A 25,294-nucleotide genomic window follows, 5' to 3' on the forward strand; every position below is an offset into this window, starting at 1 on the left:
GTGAATAAACCTACTCATTACTTTAATCACACCCTCAACCTTGTTCTCACTCATGGTATTGACACTGATCAATAAACAGTTTTTCCCCACAACCCTGTACTGTCTGATCACTTCCTGATATAATTTCATTTTACATTAACTGGCTTTAAAGCACCTGGGAAAGAAAAAAAAAAAAAAACCTTACATTTAGAAGATGTCTGTCAGAGGATACTGTGACCAAATTCAAGGAAATGATCCCATCAGTGTTAACTTCACTCCCATCTGTTGGCCTAATGGACAGCAGTATCAGCCCCACTCAGGTTGATTTAGTTGCAGATGGAGTGGCAGCCTCGCTATGCTACACACTTGATTTGATTGCTCCCCTGAAGATTAAAACCAACAACTCGGAGGGTAGCTCCATGGTACAACAAACAACTGCAAACTTCAGCACAAAAACTAGAGAGGAAATGGCGGCTAACTCAACTAGAAGTATTTCATACTGCCTGGAAAGAAAGTCTGCTAACCTATAGAAAAACTTTACATAAAGCTCGAACTGCCTACTATTCCTCCTTAATAAAAGAAAACCAGAACAACCCCAGGTTCCTCTTTAATACTATACCCAGGCTGACAAAATATCACAGGTCTGTCGCGCCTCATATCCCATTAACTTTGAGCAAAAATGATTTTGTGAACTTCTTCAATGACAAAATTCCAACTATTAGAGATCAAATTGAAAGCACACTCTTCAAAGTGGTCACGGACTGATCAATCACATCCTCAGATCCGTCAGTAGAACCTGACTTACAACTATCCAGCTTCCATCCTATAGAACACTCTGTTATCCTCAATTATAGCCTCATCTAAGCCTACAACTTATCTGTTAGATCCAATCCCAACTGGACTGTTTACAAATATGTTTTCCCCTGATCAGAACATCAATATTAGATCAGATCAACCTACCTTTAGTAACAGGTTATGTTCCACAGGCCTTCAAGGTTGCTGTTATTAAACCTCTTCTTAAAAAAGCCCACCTTTGATCCAGGTGTTCTGACAAGCCACAGGCCAAGATCCAACCTTCCCTTTATTTCTAAAATCCTAGAGAAAGCTGTTGCAAGTCAGCTTTCTGACCATTTATATAATGATGACCTATTTGAGCCTTTTCAGTCATGTTTTCCAGCTCATCACAGTACAGAGACAGTACAGAGACAACTGGTAAAAGTTAAAAATGACTTTCTCACAGCCACATATAAAGGACTGGTCTCTGTTCTGGTCCTGTTAGATCTCAGTGCTTCATTTGATACTGTTGATCATGACATCCTACTACAGAGACTAGAATATATTATTGGCATTAAAAGGACAGCATTAAACTGGTTCCAATCATATGGATGGAGCACTGTCCAGCAGCCCTCCCAGGGACTCCAAGAAGATCGGGTACTCTGCACTGCTGTTCGGCCCGTAAGTCAAGACAACGATGAGGCACTGATCGTTGACCCGAAGGCACAGAGATGCGACCCTCTCGTTCACCGGGGAGAACTCCAACACATGGCAGCTGAGCTGTGGGGCTATAAGCAGACCCACACCAGCCCGTCACCTCTCACCGTGGGCAATGCCATAGAAGTGGAGAGTCCAGCTCTTCTCAAGAGACTGGGTTCCTGTGTGTGGAGGTGAGCCCGACTATATATAGTCGGTACCTCTCGACCTCCCTCACAAGCTCCAGCTCCTTACCCCTCAACGAAGTGACATTCCATGTCCCTAGAGCTCGTCTCTGTGTCTGAGGATCGGGTGTCGACGCGATGTGATTTTCTGCCCAGTGCTCTGAATGTCAATATATATATATTTATCCTCATTTGAAGAGTTTTTTGTTTTTCTTTTTGGGAAGAGCTGAACTGAACAAACTGAAAACAATTTATGTTGGGCTGTTTTTTTCATTCAAGTCGTTTGAATTTTATGTATGTGTTTAGTGGTTAAAGAAAAAAAGTTGGCTTGTTAAAATTTTAAACTGAGAAAGACAATCCCTGGCTGAAACTTAAGCAAAAAAAAATCTTATATGTCAGGAGAGAAGCCTGGCTGGCACCCCCAAAAAAGTAAAAAAATAAAATAAAAATGCACACCTGCTCTACTGATCCGTCACAGTTCATCTTTAGTGGGTTGGATTATTGTAGCTTTTTGTTTACAAGTCTCCGAAAAAATATGTCAGTCACCCGCAGCTCATCCAGAGTCTTCAACAACACAAAAAGGGTGGAGCAAATTATATCTTAGCTTCAGTCTCTGCACCGGCTGTCTGTGTGCCCACGGATTGACTTCAAAATCTGACTTCTGGTCTGTGAAACTTTGACTATATCTTAAGGATTTATCTATTTATGGATTTTTTTTCTTACAATGTGACAGTTATAGAAAACTGGAAAACAACAAAAGTTCCAATAAAAATCAAGCTATAGCAGAGGAATGAGTTAATCAAACTTAATTTTATTGTAATTGAGAATTATTTTAATAAACCAGGCTGAGATCAATGACAATCTTCAAGATTTGAGTCACCAAGAGCACCAAGCTTGTGTAACAGAAGAAAGCAACACAATAATCTATAGTACATATGTCTTAAAAGTCGAAATAACTGGGGAAAAAAGGGAAGATACAAAAGGAAGAGAAGAGGCAATAGGAAGAAAAAAGTGAAAAAGAAGAAAACAGAATAAAAAAATAGCAAACAATGACCAAAAAAAACAAAAAAAACAGGTATCAACAAAACAGAAATCAAGCGGGGGAATCATTTTGCAGGAGAGCACTTTCTAAATTATATACATTGAGTGGACTCTAGATTCAGAAGTTTCACAACAGTTTTCATCTGGCTGTTTCAATCATGTTTTTTTTCTGATTTTTTTTCAAGATGTAGCCCGAACACTACTGCAGGTTTAAAACATCCCTGAGCTCCTCCTTCCACATTAGGGGTTCCTACTGGCTTAACTACATATTCCCTAATGTCAAGGTACTGGAGGCAAGCCAAATCCCATGCATATTCCCACAAAACTAACAAAACAACAAGCAATAAAAAAAACCCAATCAATTTGTCCCTTTCAAGAAATCAAATTCATGCATGGATCACATCTCCTTACTTGACATTTCTTTGTAGTGCCAGATGTTGCCTTACATTAATACAGTATTTCACCTGATGAACATCTTGTTGATGATTGAAAAATAATCAATAGTGGTCAACTTCTAAACATTTATGTGCAGGCATCTGTACTCCTTCTGACATGGTTATTTGATTTGTGATTGGCACATTATCCTGCATGTTTTTTCTGGATTTAAAGAATTGAACACCACCTTTCAGGTGGTGAGTCATTCAGGACGTCATCTCCGTAGTCGATGATCTTTCTCATTGCGCTCAGTATCAGTGAATCTGTGTCATCATCTGTTTCGATTTCTGAGTTGTAGTTCTTCACCGGGAAAATGCAGTTCATTTGAATTCCCAGCACAGCACTCACTGCTTCCATCTAAGTTTGAACAAAACACAAAAAAAACTTAAATTGTTTACGAAATGATCATAGTTAGTGAACCATTCATAGCATGCCATGCTGGCACAACAATGTGCGTAAAGCCTGGTTTACGGGATTTTTTTCAACCTTTACCGATTCAGAGACCACACAATTGAAGACAACAAAAGAGAGCTTTCACTAGATTTTACTCTTCGGATCTTTTAGTGTGTGGTATCACTACGGAGCTCACCACACACAAGAAGGTTCCTCAGCAGAGAATCAGCTCCTTCAGGCTCAGTCTTCCAAATCTCACAAAGACAAACGTGACTTTGAACGGTCATACTTCATTCGTATGTTTACATTCATCACCACTATTAATAACTAGCAGGAGCGCTCTTTCCCTCAGTTCATTCATTCATATCCACATTTCCCCTCACCCCCAACCAGTGCAGAGACTGTGAAGCCTTAAATGGTACAAAATGTTTAACTCTACAGATAGGAGTGACATCGTTTGAGGAAAAAAAATCACAATTCATCCTTCGCATTTTACTTTTGACTGGAGTGGAGTAGTAGACAAAGCATTTATTAATAACAGTCTGTCACAAATACAAGCTGCTTGTTTTTAAAATAAAATAAAATATCTTAAGTTATTCTTTTTTTCGTACCAGATTGGATAGCTTAGACTAGAATAAAAAACATTTTTAGCTTTGATTATTCAAAGTTTTATTATACATCCACTCTGTCCCCTCTTATTTTCATTCTTCCATAATTGTTAATATTGGAGATGAATGAAAACACTGGGATCCCTTAGAGTTATTGCAGGAGTGGCAGAGATCTGGGCCGGCTCTAGGCACAGGTGAACTAGGCGGCCGCCTAGGGCGCCACGTCCTGTGGGGGGCGCCGTGGCCGTACAAGGGGCGTCCCGACGCTCCGTGTTCCGTGTGTCCCGCTCTGCGCTGCCCCTCTCTGCAGCGCTCCGATGCACCACGCTGCTCGGCATCATTCGGCATCGTTGCGGTCACGGTGTGACTGCTCGCTCATATCTACCACGTCTCGTCTTTGGAACAAACTTCCTCTGGACTTGCACTCCCTGGACTCAGTGAATGCTTTCAAAAAACATTTAAAAACATATCTGTTCCAAAGAGCATTTTCGTTCAAACTGACACAGCATTGTCTTGGCTGTACTATTTATTATGTACTTTTTATATGATATCTTATCTCATGCATTATCTGTAAAGCTCTGTTTATATGATCTTTTATCCCTATTTCTTGATCTTAATATGATTCTCTGTCACTGTGGAGCACAGTTGCTCTGTGAAAAGCACTGTACAAATAAATTTTACTTATTTATACATGTCTCTGGTACTGACAACTGAGATGTTTTTTTTCTTTAATCCCACTTCAATCCCCTTTTTAGCAATTTTAAAATGTTCTCAGGAGTGTTGGTTTGTCTTTATGAAGTTTTAAGCGAAAATCACTAAACCTGTGCCATTTCCCAGGCCTCATTATTCACCTCTGGGCTGTGGGCAGAGTCAGTGCTGCTCCGCTCTCCCCTGTCCTGCAGTGTGTACTGGCATAAAGATGCAGTTATGGCACTTTTCCTCTTTTCTGCCTCAAAATCCTGGCAATGTACGACAAAATTCTAGGCACTGCGACAATAGCATCAAAAATCTGTCATTATCCATTTTTTCAAGCATAGCAGTTAGCACTAGGTTCAGAAGTAGCGTGTCATTTGTGAACACTACACATTTTGTGCTCATGCAATATTTCTGATGTTATAGACAAGTGTAATCATAACAATCAGATATGAATCACTTGATATAATTTGTGCAACTCCACAGTCAAACAAAAACAGATTTCGGCAGCAAATCAAGAGCTACTCTGTGAATGTATCCCTGTGTGTCTTGCTTGTTTTTTTCCGTTCTTCCTGTATTATTTTGGTAAATGGACTACACTTGCTTTTTACCCTGCATGACAGAGCCCAAAGCGCTTCACACTGCAATATCACATCACCCTTTCACACCATACTCGGTGGTGGTAAGCTACTATTGTAGCCACAGCTGCCCTGGAGCAGAGTGACGGAAGAGAGGCTGCCAATCTGCGCCATCAGCCCCTCCAACCACCACCAACCATTCACTCTCACAACTTTCATACTAGGCAAGGTGGGTGAAGTGTCTTGCCCAAGGACACAACGCCAGTTTTACGCCTGCAGGAGCGGGAATCAAACCGCCAACCTTCCGGTTATAAGACGACCCGCTCTACCAACTGAGCTACTGTCGCCCCTGCATTAGTTTGTACTGTCCTGTTGGCCTCATCACGTCTCACTTCTCTGATCTCCCTCTATGTGTCTGATTATGCAAAGTCTCTCACCTGTGTCTGCTCCCTCCCCATATTAAGTCTTTCTCCCCAGGTGTCTGTACCAGAATGTCTCAGTACTGTGTTTAGATCAAGCACCAAACTCCACTGGTGAAAACTGAAACCAATGCAGAACTGTAGAAAAATTGAATAAATTCCACCAGGGGCCTGTGATGTTGGTTTCAAAAAAGAGCCTAAGTGCCTTTGGAAACCTGTTAAAAATGCTGAATTTCAGAGTGCAAATATACATATTTAAAGTCCGGATTCAAAGATGTTTTGGTCTCTATCACTAGTTTGCACAACTGTGTCGGCTTCGCCAGACCGATTTTCATTTCCATTATCTGTTGATATTACCTCATGAGTTTAAGTTGTGAATAATTCGCCCTGTCATAGCATCTCCTCTGTCCATGTGATGTGGTCACATGCCGAGCCTGATCAATCACATTTACATCCAGTTTCAAATGTTCAGTACGGAGACGTCCTGCTGGAAGCTTCAAAACAGGATTTCAGAACGTTTTGGGGGTCTCCACTACGATACCTTCGCCTGCTCCCAAAAAAGACTGAATAACACTGTTGGTTGAACTCCTACACCTTGGTTTCTGACATATACCTGCTTTTTTATGTACTTGCTCTTGTAGACATTCTTCAGATCTTCTTTGACTTCAGGACAGGCTTCATCGATTTTGGTGAGAACAGCTATTTGTGGGATTCCTGCCAAGAAACACCAGAAAACTGGCAATTAGCTGAGCTCAGAAAACATGCAAGAGTTTAAATTCAAAACTTTGACCTCAAAAAATGTATCAAATCACTTTTACTTTGTGACACTTTCTTTTTTTTAATATGACTATATTCATCATGTGTTATGAATTATTTTTATTGATCTGCTCCATAACAAGTGCAGATGCTTCACTTTCCATGATTTATCAGACAGTGACTGTGTGAAGTATTTCAACAGTGAACAATCTGAATATCAGCAGAACACATTCTGTACTCTGAAATTTCTCTGTTCAAGGATTAACAGACAGGACAGACATACCTGACATACGACAAGACTCAAAGGTCTTTAAAAACATTGCATTAAAGGTATAATGGACGATGGTTTAGCCAATGAATGGCGTGATGTGAATCTCAACTATTGGTCCTCCAACATGTCTATCACGCCGGAGAAATGCTTGTGTAACGCCGTCAAGTGCGCTCGTAGGAGCAGCAGAGCAGGTAGGACGGTCTGGCTCATGCGCGCTTTTCAAAAAGCGAGTAACAGACGTTTGGCTTCGACTTTTTCGAGAAAATCGTCCATTATACCTTTAAATTAACAATGTAAACTGCGTTGGAGACTGCTCAAGCATTGAGTGCTACACAAGTGGAATATTTTTATCTTTTACAAAAAAAAAAAAACAAAAAAAAAACATACATAAACTCTTACCTAGCCCACTGGCTGCTTCTCGGACCTCCCGTATCTCCTGAATTACTTTATCATTTATTATTGTTGGTGTGTTGGCAGGAACAAGACAAACCAGAACACTAACTTTATCATTCATAGTTGGTTTACTGTTGTAGAAGGGGTCACGCTCAGACAGGGAAGACACAGGGTTGAACTGAAACAACAACAAAAAACATGTTACATCACAGTTATTCCTGCAGTTCTTCAGGGTAATTTTAGTCATTTTCATTCTTATGCTGTTTTGAGTAAGAACTTCATACGTTTTTTTTTTTTTTTACAGAGCTGTGCTGACTATTTTGATTAAATAAAGTCTGAGGTAAATTCATTGATGCAGTTATCTTACCGTGTATCCTTCTTTGACATTTCCCTTCAAGATCAGTTTGATGTCTTCGATATTTACCTCTCCCTTGATGCCCTTCTCAATGCCCATGGTGTCACTGAAGATGAAGGGATAAAAGGTTCCAGGCTTTTCTTTCCGGATTTTATGACTTTTGTACTGCAAGTTAAAAAGTCATGTCATGAAAATGTTACCATCTGCTCTCAGGTTGTCACTAGTTTTTTTTTTTTCAACGTGCAATTATCTTTTTTTTTTAATAATCTGTAACCAGTAGAAGTGTCTCTAAAAACAAATGAGAAGATCTCCATCTTTACACAAATGTTGAAAAGATTCAACATTTCTGTAAGATTCAACATTTTTACAAGATTAGTAAAAGTATACAAAGTAAGTAAATCCACTGGGTTTCAATATATTAAAAAGTTTTTCCATACTATTTTCATAAAGCTGCCATCATTGGCAGTGGCTGCCAAAGCTCGAGCTGTGATTCTGCCTCGCAGAGCGCTGTCGACAGAGTTGATGAAACTGGATTTCCCAGAGCCTGGTGGTCCATGGAGCAGAACTCTGAGATGTTGGCCTTCTTTTTCAGGCTGATAGTTCTGAACAAACTCATGCTGGGCTCTATCACTGGTCAGAAAGAAGGTTGATTCGGTTAAAGTGTACAGATATATTCAGCAATGGGTCCACACATTTCACAAAGCATTATCCAGCAGTGTCACTGACTCTGATTGCTCACCAAAATTGTATCTTTCTCCATGGATGCTGCAAAGCTAAAAAAAAAAAAAAGGTAAATTATGTGAAACACATTTCTCATTAATCACATTTTTAATTGAATTTTGATTGTATCATTATTCTTTCATTATTTCTTCATTTGAGTTCAAGCATTTCTCTGTAATCAAGATTTATTACTAGGAGATGGTGGAGGAGTCGGAGGATCAGGCCGGGTGTCATTCAAGAAGTCTTCTCCGAAGTCAATGATCTTTCTCAGTGCGCTCAGTATCACTTCATCCATCACATCATCCGTTTCAGATTCTGAACTGTAGTTCTTCACAGGGTATATGCAGTTCATTGGAATACCCAGCACAGTACTCACACTTTCCATCTAAGTTTGAACATATTGTCACAAAACTTGAATCATTTTTAATTCCAAGACATTTACATGGGGTTTTAATTTAGTTTAATAATCTCAGCCATCTTTCACTGATGCACACACTCTTCACGATCTCATAAGATTTTAAAATACCTGTTTTTTTATGTGCTTGCTGTTGTAGACTTTCTTCAGATCTTTTTTGACTTCAGGACAGCCTTCATCAATTTTGGTGAGAATGGCTATTTGTGGGATACCTGCCAGGAAGGAGCACAACATAAAATTAGTTTCAGTATTTAAAATTTAAAATGTTCTCAAATCTCATATCTTCCCATAAGAATGGAGCAGGAGGAGGCCCTCTCCTGGCTTGTAATAATTAACCAATCCCGCCAGGGGGAGCTGTGTATAAAAGAGGGCCATTCTCACTGGTGCAGCCTCTGCCGCTGAGTCTGGAGTAGACCCCGCCCCTGGGCTTTCTCACTTCCTGGTGTGAACCGTGTGAGCCGTGCGAGCTGTGCTTACCTGTTGGGCCGCGTTTGGGGATCAATTCCCCCTTCATCTGGGTGTCAACTTGCTGCTAGATGAGTGAGTACAGCTCTCCCTCTGGAGGCACAGCCCTACTGTCATAATCAGCTGGGAGTAATCAGCTGTTTGTGTTTAGGTGGCTGTAGGGAGGTCGCAGACTCCCCACCTCTCCTACTGGGCGTGTCAGTTAAATGTTTGTTTGCCAGGTACGCAGTCTAGACACCCTCATATTCTTAGCTGGTTTGTGCAGGTGTATGACTGCCCTTTTTATTGCTTATTAGGAGCGGCTGGCTAATCTGCCGTGGCGCCCGCCAGCTGTTTTGTCCTTCCGGGTGGCTTGGAAGTCCAGTGTTGGCACCCATAAATACGCCTGGACTGCCTCTGCTCCTTGGAAGTCCGCCGTCCGCAGGTTGCTGCACCCCTGTCGACCTGCTGGCTTCCTGACCGAGCTGTTTACACGCTTGTGGGACGCCAGGAATACACAGAAGCGATCCGCTTACTTTATCATCTTTTCTTTTGATTAAGTATATTTGGGTTAGGTGTTGGTATATTTTGTTGTGTTTTTTTGGTTATTATTTCCTTATTTAATTGTGTTCATTCTTTGTTATTTTCCATTTACCTTTGTTTTTGTTTGGGGTGTGGCAGTTACAGGTTTGCATTTATTTATCTTACTTGTGAGTTGTGGCTGCCCTCCCACTTGTGTGTAGTCCATTCATTTAATTCTTTTTTTTTTGTTTGTTTGAATGCATGAATGTGAGGGAAAAACCCTTTTTAACTCCCCTTGTCTTTTTCCCTCCCTTCCAGAAGCTGAGCACGACGGTGGTGGCATCGGTGTCCCTGGGTGGTGGGTCTCCCTCCTGTGTGATGTGCTGCGCACCCCTTTTTGTTTGAGTGTGTTCACCTTTATTTTCAGCGAGTGAGAGTGTCCACGTGTGTCTGGGGTGATCCCTCCGAGGCCTTCATTCCCTCTACTACCCGTGTCCCTCCGGTAAGCCTCAGCTTCTGATTGGGCTTCCCCTTCTTTTAAGAGGAGTGAATGTGTGTGTTTTTTTTTTTTGAAGTTTACTATTTAATAAAGATTTTCTGTTAGCCAGAACCCACGTCTCCTGCTTCTTAATAAAGTCACTCTTGTAAGTTGAACTATATCTCTTTCTTTTTAGTTTTCTTTAATGTTAACAAGGATGTTATGCGGAGGTGTACCTCGAACAATTTTATAGAAAAAAGCTATTTATAGTTGCAGTGGAGAGTGGGTGCTGGGGTGGGGGGGCGCAAATTGTTTTTGTCTTGCTGGGGGGGGGGGGGTGTGTAACAGAAAATAATTGAGAAGCACTGCTATAGACCATGTTGTACATGGTCTATAGCATACCTACCTCAGGATAACAAAGAATGCAACCAGTGTAATATTATGACAAACGGATTACTGGAACCAGGGTGGGCAATACAGGATTGATGAAATTCTAATACATGAGCAATTCCAGTGAGACTGCATAAATGCAGAGAGTGTGGGACCCGTGGTTATTTCAAAACCCATAATCAAAATTAAGAAACATTTAGCACAGTGTTCGAATATTCATTAACACCACCGACTGTCGCAACTTCAGATCAAGGTAATACAACAAAAATGCTATGGCAAGGGAAAACTAGTGCATCAGGTCAGTTGGATATCACCACCAACCCCACAATCAGAGATTGGTACCAAGCCCAAGTGTGCAAACTGGAAACCTGGAGCCTCCAATGAATACCAAAACTGAGTTGTAAACTACCTTTAAGTGATTTGCTACAAAATGTGCCCGAAACATGCCTTACCAGACGGCAACTGTTGTGTGTGAAGTTTAGAGGTTTTTTTTAACAGTCTGAATATAAGTACCACATGAGGCACACAGATATTTCAAATATATAAATTAACTCTTACCCAACTCACTGGCTGCTTCTCTGACGTCCCGTATCTTCTGAATTGCTTGATCATCCATTATTTCTTGTGTGTTGGCAGGAACAAGACAAACCAGAACACTAACTTTGTCATTAAGAGTTGGTTTACTGTTGTAAAACGACTCACTCTCAGTCAGGGAACAACCAGGGTTGAACTGAAACGACAAAAAAGTGTTACATCTCATTTATTACAGCAATTTTTCAGGGTTATTTTAGTAATATTTATTCTTCTGCCATTTTTGGTCATAATTTCCTATGTCTGACTGTTCTTATTAAATAAAGCCTGAGGGAAATTCATTGTTGCAGTTATCTTACCGTGTATCCTTCTTTGACATGTCCCTTCAAGATCAGTTTGATGTCTCCGATATTTACCCCGTACTTGTTACTCTTCTCAATGCCCATGGTGTCACTGAAGATGAAGGGATAAAAGGTTCCAGGCTTTTCTCCCTGGATTTTATAACTTTTGTACTGTAAGTTAAAAAGTCATAATTCCATGACAATGTTACCATTTGCTCTCATTTCCAGTCAGCTTCTTAGTTTCTCACTTGATTCTTTATGTGCAACTTTTCTTGTTTTTGTTTTAAATCTGTATTCAGTTGAAGTGTTTAACTATAGCTAAAGATAGTGGCTCTGAAAACAACTAAGATGAAAAGCTACATAGACATCTTTTCACAAATGTAAAGTACAATTTAATTACAGAGCGAATAAATGTCCTTTAATTTTTCAATATATTGATGTAAGTCTTTCCATACTTTGTTGGTGAAGCTGCTCTCATAGCCAGTGTCTGCCAAAGCTCGAGTTGTGATTCTTCCTCGCAGAGCGCTGTCGACAGAGTTGATGAAGCTGGATTTCCCAGAGCCTGTTGGTCCATGCAGCAGAACTCTGATAAATCTGTCTTGTGTTTCAGGCTGAAAGGTTTGATCAAACTCATGCTGGGCTTTGTCAAAACGAAGGTTGATTTGGTTAAAGTCGACAATTATGGGCCATAGTTGTATTCTGGATTCTTTTATATGGTAGAACAGTGTTACAGAGATCAGAGGCACTGTGCTATGAATAATCACCCAAATTGGATGTTTCTCCATGGATCCTGAAAAGCCAAAAGCAAATTATGTTGAAATCAGTCTCATTTCACACAAATGTTGTGTCCTACCGCTTCATCATTTTCTGATTTGAATTCAAGCATATATCTTACTAGGAGACACCGGTGGAGGCTGAGGAGGAGGTTGAGGAGCTTGAACAGGAAGCTTGGTATCAGATTTCTGTTCTCCAGGATCGAAAAACCAACGCTTTGCAGAACGCTTTGCAGAAGTAATGGAATAGTAAGTAGCAATTTGATAGTAATAAGTAAAAATAATTAAATAAAACAGTTAACATTAGACATTTGAATGATTCCACAATAAGAAAAAAGCAAAACAATGACAACCTCATTAAAAACCGAAAAGTCGTGGAACCAGTTTAATTGATTATTAAAAAATTCTAATTACTTTACTGTTCTAATAAAAAACTGTTCAGTCTCTGTTGATCTATGTAGAAAACAAAATCTTACCAGAACGTCCATCCTGAAGTTATCAAATCTGAAATTTCTTCTCGAAGTGAACCCGAGGTTGAGAGTGAAGAGTCTTCAGTTGATACTTGTGAAGCTGCTGCTGTCTGTTTGCATTTTAAATGAAACCTCGATGCAACCAGCATAGTTTGCAAAAAAGGCGTGTCTAAAAGTATTTGAAGTATTTTGTCTTTCAGTTTTCTTTTTATGATAGCCTGATCTGGAGGGTGTGGTAGGTAGCATTATTCTTTAAATCACAGTTGCCAGTGTTTATGGACTCAGTATTGTTGATGTTTTCTAAATAGCAAATTGTTTTGGAACTATCTTTCATTTTTGATGAACTATTTCTCATTACCTGAAAACTGTACAAATCCACATAACCTAAAACACAGGATTTAAGTGTATCACTCATGTGAAAATTGGAATAATTAACCATTTTTGTTGTTTTTCAAGCTTTACAGGTTGGGCTGGGAAAGTTCTACCATCAATTCCTACATCACTGGTCACAGTGATACCTGTCATTTTTATCTGTAAGATGGGATCAGATCCATCCCATCCCAAAGGGTCAATCTGGACAAAACAGTAAATGCAGATGTAGACTGATATTTGTGACATTTCTTTCGCAATTAATGTGTTTGAAAAAAGCAGCACCACCGTACAGAAAAATACACAAAAGGCTTGTGTTTCATCAGTGTGAAAGTGAAACAATTTACATGCTGTTGACATTCCTTTTAACTTAGTAAACAACACAACGTTTTCTTTATTTAAGAACAAAGGATTAAGATGACTAAATGAAGTCAGAAGTATACACTGAGTTGAAAATGGTTAAGATCTGATCACAGTCAAAACTCACAAAAAAAAAATCAATGCAGGAAGTTGAAGAATAAATTAGCAGCTTATACTGTTTGAGCAAACAGAAAGTATATCCACAGCTGTGTGTCCACAATTTTTCCACATTAGATATGTTATTGTGTTGAAGGCATTATTCCTTTTTAAAAAGCAGCAGCACTGTCTGACAAAATATTTTTCGAGAGGACCGGTGGCATGACTGTTATGTGACAAAAGGCATAGAATGAATGATTTAATTTTTTTATTGTCATTTTAGAAGTAAAATGAAATTGAAAGTATATTCCACAAGTTACCACAGTTGAAAAACACTCTAAAAACAGATTAATAAAATTAATAGACAAGAACAATTTAAGAAAAACGTAACATAATCCCTGCTAGAAATGACTGTTTATGTTTAGGTTATGTTTCAAGCAAAGAATCATCAATATTCACAAACATTCTGAATTTAGTGGAATATTCATTTGTTTTTCAGTTCACATACTGATCATTCAACTAAGATTCTCCTGAAGGAACATTTTTTTTCAGATGACACATGAAATGGAAAGAACTTAAATTGAACATGTTAGGTATGTTCTATTGAGAGATAATAGCAGATAGGGTCTGTACAGAACCAGCCCTGGCTGATTTTGTGCCCCAGACGAGCATGTCGAGCTTTGTTGACAGGGCCTGGCAATATCGCAGCACGTTGTGTCCCATTCCATATTTCAACTCACTATTGCTCTATCCACAACCAGCGCCCCTCCCAGAAAACGGCCCAGGGCCAGCCCTGAGTCTGTACACTGAGAAAAAAGATATGAAGTCCAATAAATGTAACTTAACTGAATGTGTGAAATTGACAATTTACTATCTGTACACATCCCATTTTGAAGTGAAAATTTTTGTTCAAAACACAAAACACATTTGTTTTTTTCCTTGTAAAAAAAATTTAAATAGTTTAAATAAAGGACAGTCTTGGTTCATCAACATAAATAAATTATGCAAAAAGCCTACCTTACTTTATTCTAATAGACTCGTAGGATTTTTTTTTTTTTTCGGTGTACAGAGTCCAGGTTGTACTTTGAGTATTAAATGTTGCACAGGACAGATTATGTTGCTCTATGAATCAAGTGACCCACAGATCTTAAAGGAAGCACATAAGAGTCCGAGGATGGGGATCGCAAAACCGAGTCCAGGTACAAGCAGCACACTGAGAAACACAATGACAATATTTATTTCAAATGCATGTGACTGGAAAATCAATAGTGGTTATGAAACACTTAATCATCCGCAACTGCCCTCACAGGTCTGCCCTCCTGACTGACTAGAGTTATGTTCTCCAGTTTTACAGTGAAGAACACTGAGGACCTGCAGTGAGGGGTGGAAGTGACATGGGAACTCTTAAACAACTACTTCCCTTCAGAGACATTCACATTGTCCAACCCAAAAAAGAAGCCAAGTTGGATTATACAGGACCCAACCAACTGTGGACTCAAACTGATCTCCTTTTAGCGTGCTACGAGCGCGATCTTCTTAAACCTTCCAAATTAGACCTGAATAAATAGCAATGTATTTTACTTGAAAAGTGCATTTTACTGTGTGAACAGGCTCAACAGAATCACAGAAAAACTCAAACGCTGATGCCAACAAGTGCCATCAAAGATGCTTGCACACTGCTGCAAGCCTTACAACTAGTATTGGATCAGGGCTGACCAATACTCAGATCAGATCAGGATCTGTTTTCACTTGAAATGTTGTTGTGACCTTAATCAAATTCACCCATTCACACACAAACACACACAGAATTCTGTCCCTTGGCCATTGTTAGTTGGGAGACGTGCTTGCTCCTGCAGCCCCAACTAGAATAAAGGGAGTCTGGAATATGTATTGATGAACAGTATACCTGTACTGACAGCTCCACTTATTCTGCTTTTCACAACTGACCAGATTCATTGAAAACAGTGTTAGTATTCTAAGAGAAGCAAACAGTGTGTTACAAAATAAATTCTTTTTAGAAGGGAAGGGCTTATATAACTGAAAGGGAAACAAACTCCTTTGAGCCATGTTGTTTTAACCTTTGTTGTGACGTGTTTTTGATTGCCAACCTGAAAAACAAGTTCTACACAGTGTAAAGATCTGAAGGGAAGATTTTTATTGTGAAACCACCAGTCCACGGTCTACTATGTACTTTGAGATAAATGTTTTCAGCCCTAAAGAAGACAGGTTAAAGGTCAACATTCATTTTGACTCAGGGGGTGCCTTCACTCTGAAGCACACCTGAACAGTTTAAAAGCCCTTTTCAGTTGGCAGTCTGCAGGACCAAATGCACAGGGAAATGTGGGTGTCACGCCCTATCACATCTGTTCCTCATGTTCTCCTGCCTGGTCTCCTTCCTCGTTAGTGCCCTAATGTGCCTCACCTGTGTCCACCTTATTTAACACCTGAATCCCTCACTTGTCCTTGTCTGTGCGTTGTTGGTTGTCCGTGTGCTCTGTGTCCCTGCCTGCACCTCAGCTCAGCTTGCCCTGCATTCCTGTTTCCCTGCGTTTCCGAAATAAATAAGCTCAACTCCGCCTGGCTGCCTGCGTGTGGGTCCTTCCATCCCCGCACCGTGACAGTGGGTTCCTTGCTGCTGCACTGTTAAAAGTGAGAAGTAAAACCTCACCACTCTGTGACTAGATGCTTCCTCCGTGCTCCACTCGGACCCCCAAATAGCTGCCATCCTCTCAGGTAGTGCTGTTCAAATTAATTAATTTCACCAGCAAGTAAAAAACACACTCACTTTCGCCTCTCTCCTTCAGCACTCCCCCTCCCATTCTGGACCAAGTTTCAGAATGCAGCTCCGAGCCAACACATGAGCGTTGGACAGAAAATGTATTAATTACACTCGGCACTAAGTAGTGAATCACTCGGGGTGAGGCGCTTTGGGTTTCAACTGCTCTTGGGTGAAGTAAATACAGGGTTGCACCATAAAGTTGTTTCTCGTTAAACTCCAGATTTCATTTTGTTTTGAAGGAATATCATTGTTCTCAATAGATGATTCACATGCAGTGAACATTTCACGGTTGTTCACAGGTGGCAGGTGGTAGCACTACATTACTATTACACCAACACATCACCAGTAGGGTCAAACTAACCTGTCTCATGATAGTCTACCAGTGGCGGACCGTGCATTTCACACTAAGGTCTTCAGAACAGATCCGCCTGAACCAATCCACCTCTCAATAACTATTTTGTCTACCAAAAAAAATCTTATTATGCAGATATGCACATGAAGAGTTGTTGCACAGCAGATAGATACTTGTGCAGCCAGAATAAATGCCTTTGCTGAAGTGCACAAGTCTCCTAATACATCTGTGTACATACAATAAGCATCAACAACTTAATAAAACAGCAATATTATTTAGGAAAAGAGGAACATTTTACTCACCAAAATCCCGATTATTTGAAAACAAAATCCATCCTCATTTCCTTTCTCAAAAAGAGTTCAACTGCTCTGTCATATAGATTATCCGTGCGTTTCAGTTCCATAAAGCCAGGGCTGAAAGTCAAGCTTGCCCTGTGGTATTCTTCTTCTTCTTCTTTGGAATAATTGAGGTAGGCGACCAACAACTTAGGTGCATACCGCCCCCTACTGTATCTCTTGGTGAATGTAAATCAGAAGGCCTGGATCTGCTGTTGTTAGTGTACGCTCGCTAGAAGGCGCTGAGTCACCAACTCGAAATCTGATTGGTTGAAGCAACTGTCTGATTGGTTGAAGCAGCTGTCTGTTTGACACTTCACTTTAATTTACTGCGCCATCAGGAACGGATAGCGAAGGCCTCGGGCAGATTTCTTTGACCCTAGCAACAGATGATGCCTGAAATCTGATTGGTTAAATGATTTAATATGAAAAAAACATGTCTGGAAGCAGCGCAACCACGGGAAAACTATGAAAGGAACTGGAACATACCGTTTGGAATCAGTTATTAATTATTTATGGACAAAATATAATTTACATCAGTCTGTAATTCAGATACTTTTTAGGCTAGCAGAGAAGGCTCTGCAGGCGCTGACGGCCCACCACTGGTCTAAACCCAGCTCAAGTTTCCTATTAGTGGGTATACAATCCAACACTTGGAGAATTCTGCTTCACAATGATAGGAAGAGCCGACATCAAAGGATCAAAAAGTGATGTCGCTATGAATGCTTGGCCGCCACAAGCCAGTTATCCCTGTGGTAACTTTTCTGCGTCCTCACGGTAGTGCAATTATACTACACTTATAAAGTATTATCAATGGATACTTTAACATTTAATCCAAAGAAAACACAAAAAAATTAGCATTGTCTAGCAAAATCCTGCCTACGGCACCTTTAAGGCAAGGTCTATATTTATTTTTTGCAGTGGTGTTAAAATAGAGAGCATCATACAGTCAGAGGACTGTTTCTAACATTTTGATCTCACACAGTTTAATAAAAGGAAAACAGTGACTCCAAATTATAACCATCACTAAAAATCGAACTTTCCTGAACACTTCAAAATGTGGACAATATCATCTTTGTCAAAGATTAAGTCAAATCAAAGCTGTTGTAGTGGATTGCATTATACAGTAGAGGAGTAGTGTACATTATAAAGTGGCTGGTGAGATTGTCAAGTCAAACTTGAGGTGGATCTGTCAAAAGAAATGAGGCAGCTTCAAAGAACAGGAGGCGGAACCTTCAGAGCAGGAGGCGGATCCTTCCTGAGGCTTGCTGTACCTGAATGAGTGGAGCCCCAGCACAGGTGAGGCAATCAAGCAGACAGCAGCACCAAGCATCAGACAGAGGAAGCAACCAAGCAGACAGCAGCACCAAGCATCAGACAGAGACTGAACGCGATTGCTTGCAACTCACCCTGCAGATTCAAAGCAAAGGAAACACCAGAGAGGCAACCGGTTTTTCACCTAATGTCCAAATGTCAAGTGGCAACACTGAATCCTGAAACCTGTACCTAAAAATAAAAGATGCAAAGAAGGACAAGCTGCTTGATCGTTGAGTGAATCCGCTTCCTACAACTCTGAGTAGGTGACTCATCCCGTTCAAGTGGGGATTGCAGGGAAACCAGCGAGAGAACTTGACAGTGAAAAACCGCAAGACCGGGAAACGGCCAGCCAGGAGAGCAGAAGTCCGGGAGCTTCAGCTGGATCAGCTAGAAGAAAACCTGGAGTCCTGGTGGGAAACAAGCAAACAATCACCTTGGAGAAAGGCTTTACCAAGGAAGACATTCATCAAGCGTCAAAAGAGTTGGACTTTTGTGAGTAACCAGCAGGTGGAGACATGGAGGGCCAAGTGAGTGGAAAAGCTGTGGAGCAACTTAAAGTTCAGAGGACAACAGCCAAGAGAATGTTTTCTTGCCTTGTTAACAGTATCACAAGAACATATGCTGACATGTCTGAAGAGGAGCTCAGAGACAGCTACAGTAAACTCACAATTGAGGCCAGAAAAGTCATGGAGGCCAATGATGATGTGGAGGCTGGACTTATTGCAGAGCTGGAGGCAGAGCTGGGCGCAGATGAAGAGGCTGTATTAACCAATCAGCAAAAAGCCGATCTGGAAAGAACTGCAAAAGAGTGCGAGCTGAAGCTAAAAGAGACAAAAGGCCTAATTCAGGAAATTTTGTGGTCCAACTTTGGAGGAATTGAGCTGTCTATCGCGGTCCAGGCAGCAGAGGAGGAGTGTGACCGTGTTGCTGCTGTTCAGCCAGACATCTGCCAGGAGGCGTATGAATTCAAGCTCGAACACCTGAAGGAACTGGCTAAGACTGCAAAGGAAGCGCACAGGCGGTGGCAGCGGTGGGTTCCCCCAGATGCACAGCATGAATTTCAATGCCGGCTAAAAGAGCTTGATCTCCACATCCCCATATTGGTGTCTAAAAAAGGCTGATGTCATACAGGCCAGGGTAAAGGACGAGGCTGGAAGACAAAATCAGTCATCAATTAACTCAAATAATTCCATCCCATCCATAAGGTTAAAATCATCAGCCCTCCCCAAGTTCACTGGCAACAAATGTAACTTTTACCGATGGAGGAAAGACTGGGATGCACTTCAAAAGCAGGGGGAGCCAACCGGCTCAAAGGAGGTGAAGAAGATTCAGCTGCTGGACAGCATCGATGAGAAAATTGTGAGAGATCTGCACCTCACCACTTACAACACTGCTGATGACATCTTCCGTATCCTGGGTAATCGCTATGGTAACCAAACCTCCATCGCCATTGAAATTGTGGAAGAGTTACAAAAAATGCCAGCTGTCAGGAGTACTCAGCCACGGAAGATAGTGGAGCTGATTCAAGCTCTGGAGAAGGCACTTCAGGACCTGAGTGACCTTGGAAACACAGATGCTATCAAAAATCCTCTTGTCACAAAATCTATTGAAAGCAAACTTCCAGAAACTCTGAAAAAGGAGTGGCTTGTATATGTTGCTGATAGAAGGAATGCCGTGGCACCAGAGAACCGATTCGACAGTCTGTTGGCATTCCTGAAAGAACAAGAAAGCATATATGAGCAGCTTGATCAGCTAAGGGAGGAGGAGCCAAGCAGGAGAGAGCCCAGGGTGGAGCCAAGACATGCCAGAACCAAGTCAACCAAGGCAGGTAGTGGGCCTGCAGGGTGTGTGGTTTGTGGGGACCCGAAGCACAGAATAAAAATGTACTTTTGTAAGCAGTTCCGGGGCCTAAAGCTGGCAGAGAGGAAAGCTGCTGTGAGGAAGTTGGGGGCATGCAGGGAGTGTCTCGAGGTCCATGATGACAGCACGTCCTGCAAACCTGGGTTCCTGTGCAGAAACCAAGACTGCAAAGATGGAAGCACTCCTGCACACCATTATTACCTATGTCCCAACGCTGAGACAAAGAGGAATGGTGCATGTCAGAAAAGGAGCAAGTTTGGCCCAGAGGAGGACAAAAGCAGGAGGAGATACACAGAGGAGCAAGAAGAGTTCTTCAGTAAACTGTCAAGCTATGGTGTCTTATTTAAAGCATTGTCAATTTCTTTGTGTCTGAATGGTGCTATATTGTTACATTTGTCTTACCTTGTCTAACTTTAACTAAGCAGGGCCCTATAAATTTGATCTGATTTCTTTCTCTTTGTGCATTTTACCTTTTAATTTATGTTGATGATTGGATGCTTTTATTATGGCAGCTTCCTGTCAGACTATGGGCACTGAGGGTGGCGACGAGTGGCGCAAGCCCCGCAGTGGTAATGTCGACTGGCGCAACACACGCAAAGCCAGAATTGGTATTTTTGGCCAGTCAGCTCTGCTGGTGCCTAGATGGCTGGGGCTGAGCACCAGGGGCAGGTGTCGACAGATTCAAATTGGTACAGAGACATTTTTGTGCCAAAACACTTCACGGACGATGCGCTATTCTCTGCCCAGGCGGAGCGCGCCTGGTGTAGTGGTAATCTGTCTGACAGGTGCAGTGCACACATTTTAACAAAACCTCAGAGGCAGATTTCTAGAGTGTCAGTCACATTAAAGATTCACAAAGTCATTCATCAAATAAATACACCTTATTTGAATGTGTCTCTGTCCTCTTCCTTCTCATGTGCTTGGACTGCCGGTTGGAGAAGGAAGAGGAGAACCTGAGGAGAGCGTTCTCCCCTGGTCCGAGTCTCAAGGCCACCTGCCTAAAGCACTATTCACGATGCCATTCATGATTACAATTACCCCAGGGCCTATGATGATTTGTACTGAGGACATCTGTGATTTTAGTCCTGTCCGAATACTCCACATCTGTATCTTTTTAAGAAATAGTTCCACTGCAAATTAATTACCATACTTCACCAAACACCAATGTCCTGTGATAATACAAATGCTGTCCAAATCTGTACCGAACTGGGGGGTGTATTCGCACATTTCGCACAGAGTTATGATGCACATAAATCAAATTCGATCTGTCCTATACCTTGGAAGTTTTTACTTAGCCTCTAAATGCAGGGCGTCTGCAATGAAATCAATAAGACAGCTATACAAACTCAGTTAGTTTTTCATTTATATGCATCTCAAATCAAAACCAAAATCGTACAAAACCACAAAGAAACACCGAAATTAGCTTAAGTTATCTTTGTCTTTGGACCGTGGCAGAGCAGCACGTCATTCATGGCAAAACGGAGGAAATAAAAACTATTCAGTCTTGTTTATTTCATCTTTATTTTGCTACAGCAAAGTTAAAGGCGAGGGGAGGCGTTCATTTGATTGGTCAAGATCACATTCGGCTGGATTTTAGTGCCAGTGGGAAGGATGGAAATAAAACAAAAACAAAAAAACAACTTTTATAGATTTTTACCCTCAAAAACATCGAGATATATTCTCAAAGTGAAGTCAAGGACATAATAGGTCCAGTTTCAATTTGTCTTTTCATAAAAAGTATTTATTCAGATTGACTTTCAACATGTTCTTTTTTCTTCTTCTATTCCATTTAGAATTTTTTTAATTTGGCAAGATTCAGTAAATTCCCTCAGTATTTTGGTGTGTTTGCATTTTTAAGTACTTCTATTTCCATGTAATTTTCACTGATGTTTTGTGCTGTTTTGTCTCTCCTGTTGTGTTTCTTTGAATGCATGCCACATGTTATTGTGTTTTATAGAGGTAAAGCTCTTTGGGTAACCACAAACTATTCAAAAGTACATTACAAATAAATTGTTTTATTTGTTGATTGAAAAATTATTTCCATTTATTCTTTTAAACACCTGTAGATGTCAATTTTATGATTGGTCATTGAAAGCATTTCTTTCTCTTTTAGCCTGTTTATTTAAAGTTACTATGCACCTCACTTTGACACTACAAGACCGTGGCAAATGTGTGTTTGCTCTAAAAACTGCTTTATTGACATTTGTGTAAACTTTGTTTCATTGACTGTGTCTTTTGCTTTTCAAGGTTTCCTAAGTAACCGTCATCAAAAAGAAGGTGGAAAAACAGTCCATATCTAAATTTTAACTATGGGATGCAAAGTTAGTGTAAGGTCGTTTGTCTATATGTGTTAGCCCTGCGACAGGCTGGTGACTTGTCCAGGGTGGACCCCGCCCTCAACCAAAGTAGCTGGGATTGGCTCCAGCCACCCATGACCCTGAGAAGGACCAAGCAGGTTAGATAATAGATGGGTGGGTGGATGGATGGATGGGAAGTTTTTGCTGGGTCAGAAGTCCCAAAGCTTTATTGCATTGCGTTGTATTACCTCAGGTTTCTCTTTTGGTTGGTGTAAATATTACATTAACCTTAGCTCCATCGATTCCCTGTGTTTGAACATCACACCATTTGGTTTTTCAAAAAACTGAATTTAAAGTCTAAATCCTTGAGCCACTTGGAAAAACAAAAATGTCAGACAGCTCTCAAACATACGCCCACTCTGTAAATATACGTCTCTTATAAAACACAAAGATATGAAAGTTCACTGCAGTGTGGGCTTAGAGGTGACATGAAATCCGCTGCAGTCTTGTTTCTGGTGATAAACTGCCTGTCCAGGTGTCATGGTAAGTCCAGTTCGAACCAAAAAAAATAATAAAAAAAACTGAAGTGTTAAAGCTACTGCCGCTGATATGGAGTTTGCCTGAGGTGTTTTTCTCTCCACAGGCTGGGCTTGCGACCTGGGTCCACAGCACTCGGGTGCAACACAGATTGATGCTGGACAGGGACAAGTTGTGATGAGAAATGACAAATCTGAAGTGTTTGTTCTAAGTGGATCGACGTGGATCAGACTGGGTTCAGTCCCCATCAAACACGTCTCAGTGGGACCTGCAGGAATCTGGGGAGTTGACAGTTCAGACAATGTCTACAAATATGGTGGCAGTGATTTTCTTCTTTCCCAAGGTAAGTCAGACAACACAAAATAACATTACATTCAACCTCAAATCACCTTTGAAATTGTTTACAGAGGAGATAATGTGTTCTTCCATGTATTTTCAGGTCAGAGTCTTCACCAGGTGGATGCTGGAGGTCAAGACCAGATTGTTGGAGTCACCTCGTCTTCTACTGTTCACTGTCTGAGCAGTACCGTTGCTTCAGGTTTCAAGCAAGGCGACTCTCTGAGCTGGACCACCTTCCCTGGAGCGTTGATGTATATCAGCTGTAGCTCACATGGATGCTGGGGGGTGAACTCTGGAAAGGAGATCTACTTCACTGTAAATTCTCCCATTGGTTGGGTTTCAGTTGAGTTCTTACCAGTTTCATTGATTGTAGAATGCAGCAATACATGATTTTTGTTTTCTTGTTCTTTTTTTTTTTTTTGATGACAGATGCCTGATTCCTGTCAAATGAAAGCATGGACACGTGTGACTGGAGAAACAAGTATGGTTGAAGTTGGGACTGATGGAACTGTGTTTGTGGTTAGAAATGGACATATCTATCAGAGGTGGGGTTTTAATCTTATTATTCTGCTTTTACATATTTGAAGTGAAAACTCATTGTTTTTTGCGTTCTCATTTCAGAAACATTTTGTGTTTTGACAGTAGGATTTTAAAAACAGTGCCTGTTTACACAGCAACAGCAGAAATGCCTCAAACAGTGCCTGTGGGTTCTTTTTCCAATGAAATTAAAAAACAAGCATGCAGAGAACGATACATTACAAACATTAACAATGAGAGAACACAAACATTCTTATGGACAGACCACCAAATAAGATTGGTAATACGGTGACTGTTAACTCCAAAACCACCAAGTTCAGGAGAACATGGAGGGCGAGTCATGACTCCCTGGAGGAAAACATTGTTCTCATTGTCCAACTCCTGAGCATGTGCAAAAGAACTATTAACTACAGCCGTGGCCTGCATATGCAGTGGCGTTGTTTTAAAAAAGTTGTACTTTCAAACATTTCCACAGAGACAGAGTTGCAGAGTTTTCAAAAACTTCCGCCTTTAAAGCCGTTTTCAAAAAGTTGTGTGGGTCTGACCACTATTGTCATATAAACATACCATCAAAACAAAACTAAAGTTTTTGTTTACACCTGAAAATGTTGTCTGGTAAACAGGTCTTTCATACAGTGAAGGGCTTTGGAGCAGGGAGAAGTGAGAAACTCACTCTGCTCCACAATCACGCATTGCAGAAAAATAAATGTGGCCAAAAACAGAAAACAGCAGACAATGCACAATATGTCAGTACCAGGAAGCAGATCGAGAGCCTCCTTCTTCATAAACTGAGGCATCTGTAAGAAAGAATGAAAGAAACTGGAGACCTCCTGCTGTTATCTGTCCTATCTGTATTGAATGAAGCATCAACTTGAGGCTTCACAAATATATGGGCAAGTTTTTCTCAACTCGTCCCTCACATATTGCTCATCCAACTTGTCCATCACAATAGGACCTTCCTGATTGTGTCACACAGAAGAAACAAAGTGAGTGTTGGGGACTTCTTGTGAGTCATAGGGAAGTCCCAGATTAAACATTTTGATGGTGAACGTACCTATGTATTGACTTTACAGAACTGGCATCTCTGCTGATGTTCCACATGGAACTGGTTGGTATCACATCCCTATGTCGAAGACCGTCAAGCATGCAAGCTATGACCTGGGGAACCTCTGGCTTGTGCTCAATGGAGGGGTCATCATGAAGTGCACTCAGTAATGTTTTCACTGGCAACACGACACCATCAACATTCTCTGGTCTAACTGTTAATGCAGTCAGAAGTCATGGTTCATGAAACAAAAAAACAATCACAATGTTTCTTTATTTCAGAGAACTCATTGATTCCAAATTGCTCACAACAATCTGTGTTTGTTTCCTTTTGGGTTTTTTTCCATTGCGGTGGCGCTATTTCATCAGACGTGGTAGGTGTACGTTATAAAATGTTGTATGTTGAAGCCAA

General features: G+C 40.8%; 2 protein-coding genes and 1 long non-coding RNA gene across 6 annotated transcripts; 2 read left to right on the forward strand and 1 right to left on the reverse strand.

Moving 5' to 3' along the window:
• Positions 1-2,425: 2,425 nt before the first annotated feature.
• On the reverse strand, positions 2,426-12,792 carry LOC115403853 (uncharacterized). Of its 4 annotated transcripts, none has more exons than XM_030112870.1 (14): positions 12,667-12,792; positions 12,313-12,418; positions 12,182-12,207; positions 11,873-11,979; positions 11,436-11,529; positions 11,104-11,275; positions 8,823-8,923; positions 8,489-8,681; positions 8,316-8,349; positions 8,014-8,206; positions 7,589-7,741; positions 7,228-7,399; positions 6,415-6,515; positions 2,426-3,467 (listed from the first exon to the last, which is right to left on the reverse strand). In XM_030112870.1, the coding sequence occupies exons 1-14, from the start codon at positions 12,676-12,678 to the stop codon at positions 3,279-3,281; spliced, it is 1,653 nt and encodes a 550-aa protein (XP_029968730.1). In that variant the 5' UTR covers positions 12,679-12,792; the 3' UTR covers positions 2,426-3,278. The 4 variants fall into 4 exon arrangements, with proteins under 4 accessions (XP_029968730.1, XP_029968731.1, XP_029968728.1 ...); XM_030112871.1 differs by having other exon boundaries at positions 12,182-12,215; positions 12,667-12,694; XM_030112868.1 differs by having other exon boundaries at positions 11,436-11,588; positions 11,873-12,207.
• On the forward strand, positions 9,044-10,283 carry LOC115403888 (uncharacterized). The gene is made up of 3 exons (XR_003933257.1): positions 9,044-9,251; positions 9,328-9,397; positions 9,473-10,283. It is a non-coding gene; the product is annotated as an uncharacterized LOC115403888 (long non-coding RNA).
• A 10,121-nt stretch (positions 12,793-22,913) lies between the features above and the next one.
• LOC115403876 (fish-egg lectin-like) lies at positions 22,914-25,053 on the forward strand. The gene is made up of 5 exons (XM_030112914.1): positions 22,914-22,968; positions 23,069-23,305; positions 23,402-23,616; positions 23,731-23,846; positions 24,912-25,053. Exons 1-5 carry the CDS (start codon positions 22,914-22,916, stop codon positions 25,051-25,053), a joined length of 765 nt encoding a protein of 254 aa, XP_029968774.1.
• Positions 25,054-25,294: the final 241 nt, after the last annotated feature.

Source organism: Salarias fasciatus, chromosome 17 (genome assembly GCF_902148845.1).
Source record: "Salarias fasciatus chromosome 17, fSalaFa1.1, whole genome shotgun sequence".
Classification (NCBI taxonomy): Eukaryota; Metazoa; Chordata; class Actinopteri; order Blenniiformes; family Blenniidae; genus Salarias; species Salarias fasciatus.

Excerpts from the sequence above, each read along its gene's own strand:
- LOC115403853 (XM_030112868.1), bottom strand. Across the intron at positions 8,924-11,103 it reads AGAAGCAGCCAGTGAGTTGG|GTATCCCACAAATAGCCATT; the intron begins GTAAGAGTTAAT and ends CCTTCCTGGCAG. Across the intron at positions 8,682-8,822 it reads GCAAGCACATAAAAAAACAG|ATGGAAAGTGTGAGTACTGT; the intron begins GTATTTTAAAAT and ends GTTCAAACTTAG.
- LOC115403876 (XM_030112914.1), top strand. The coding sequence starts at position 22,914 with ATGAAATCCGCTGCAGTCTTGTTTCTGGTGATAAACTGCCTGTCCAGG. Across the intron at positions 22,969-23,068 it reads CTGCCTGTCCAGGTGTCATG|GCTGGGCTTGCGACCTGGGT; the intron begins GTAAGTCCAGTT and ends TTCTCTCCACAG. Across the intron at positions 23,617-23,730 it reads GAAAGGAGATCTACTTCACT|ATGCCTGATTCCTGTCAAAT; the intron begins GTAAATTCTCCC and ends TTTTGATGACAG.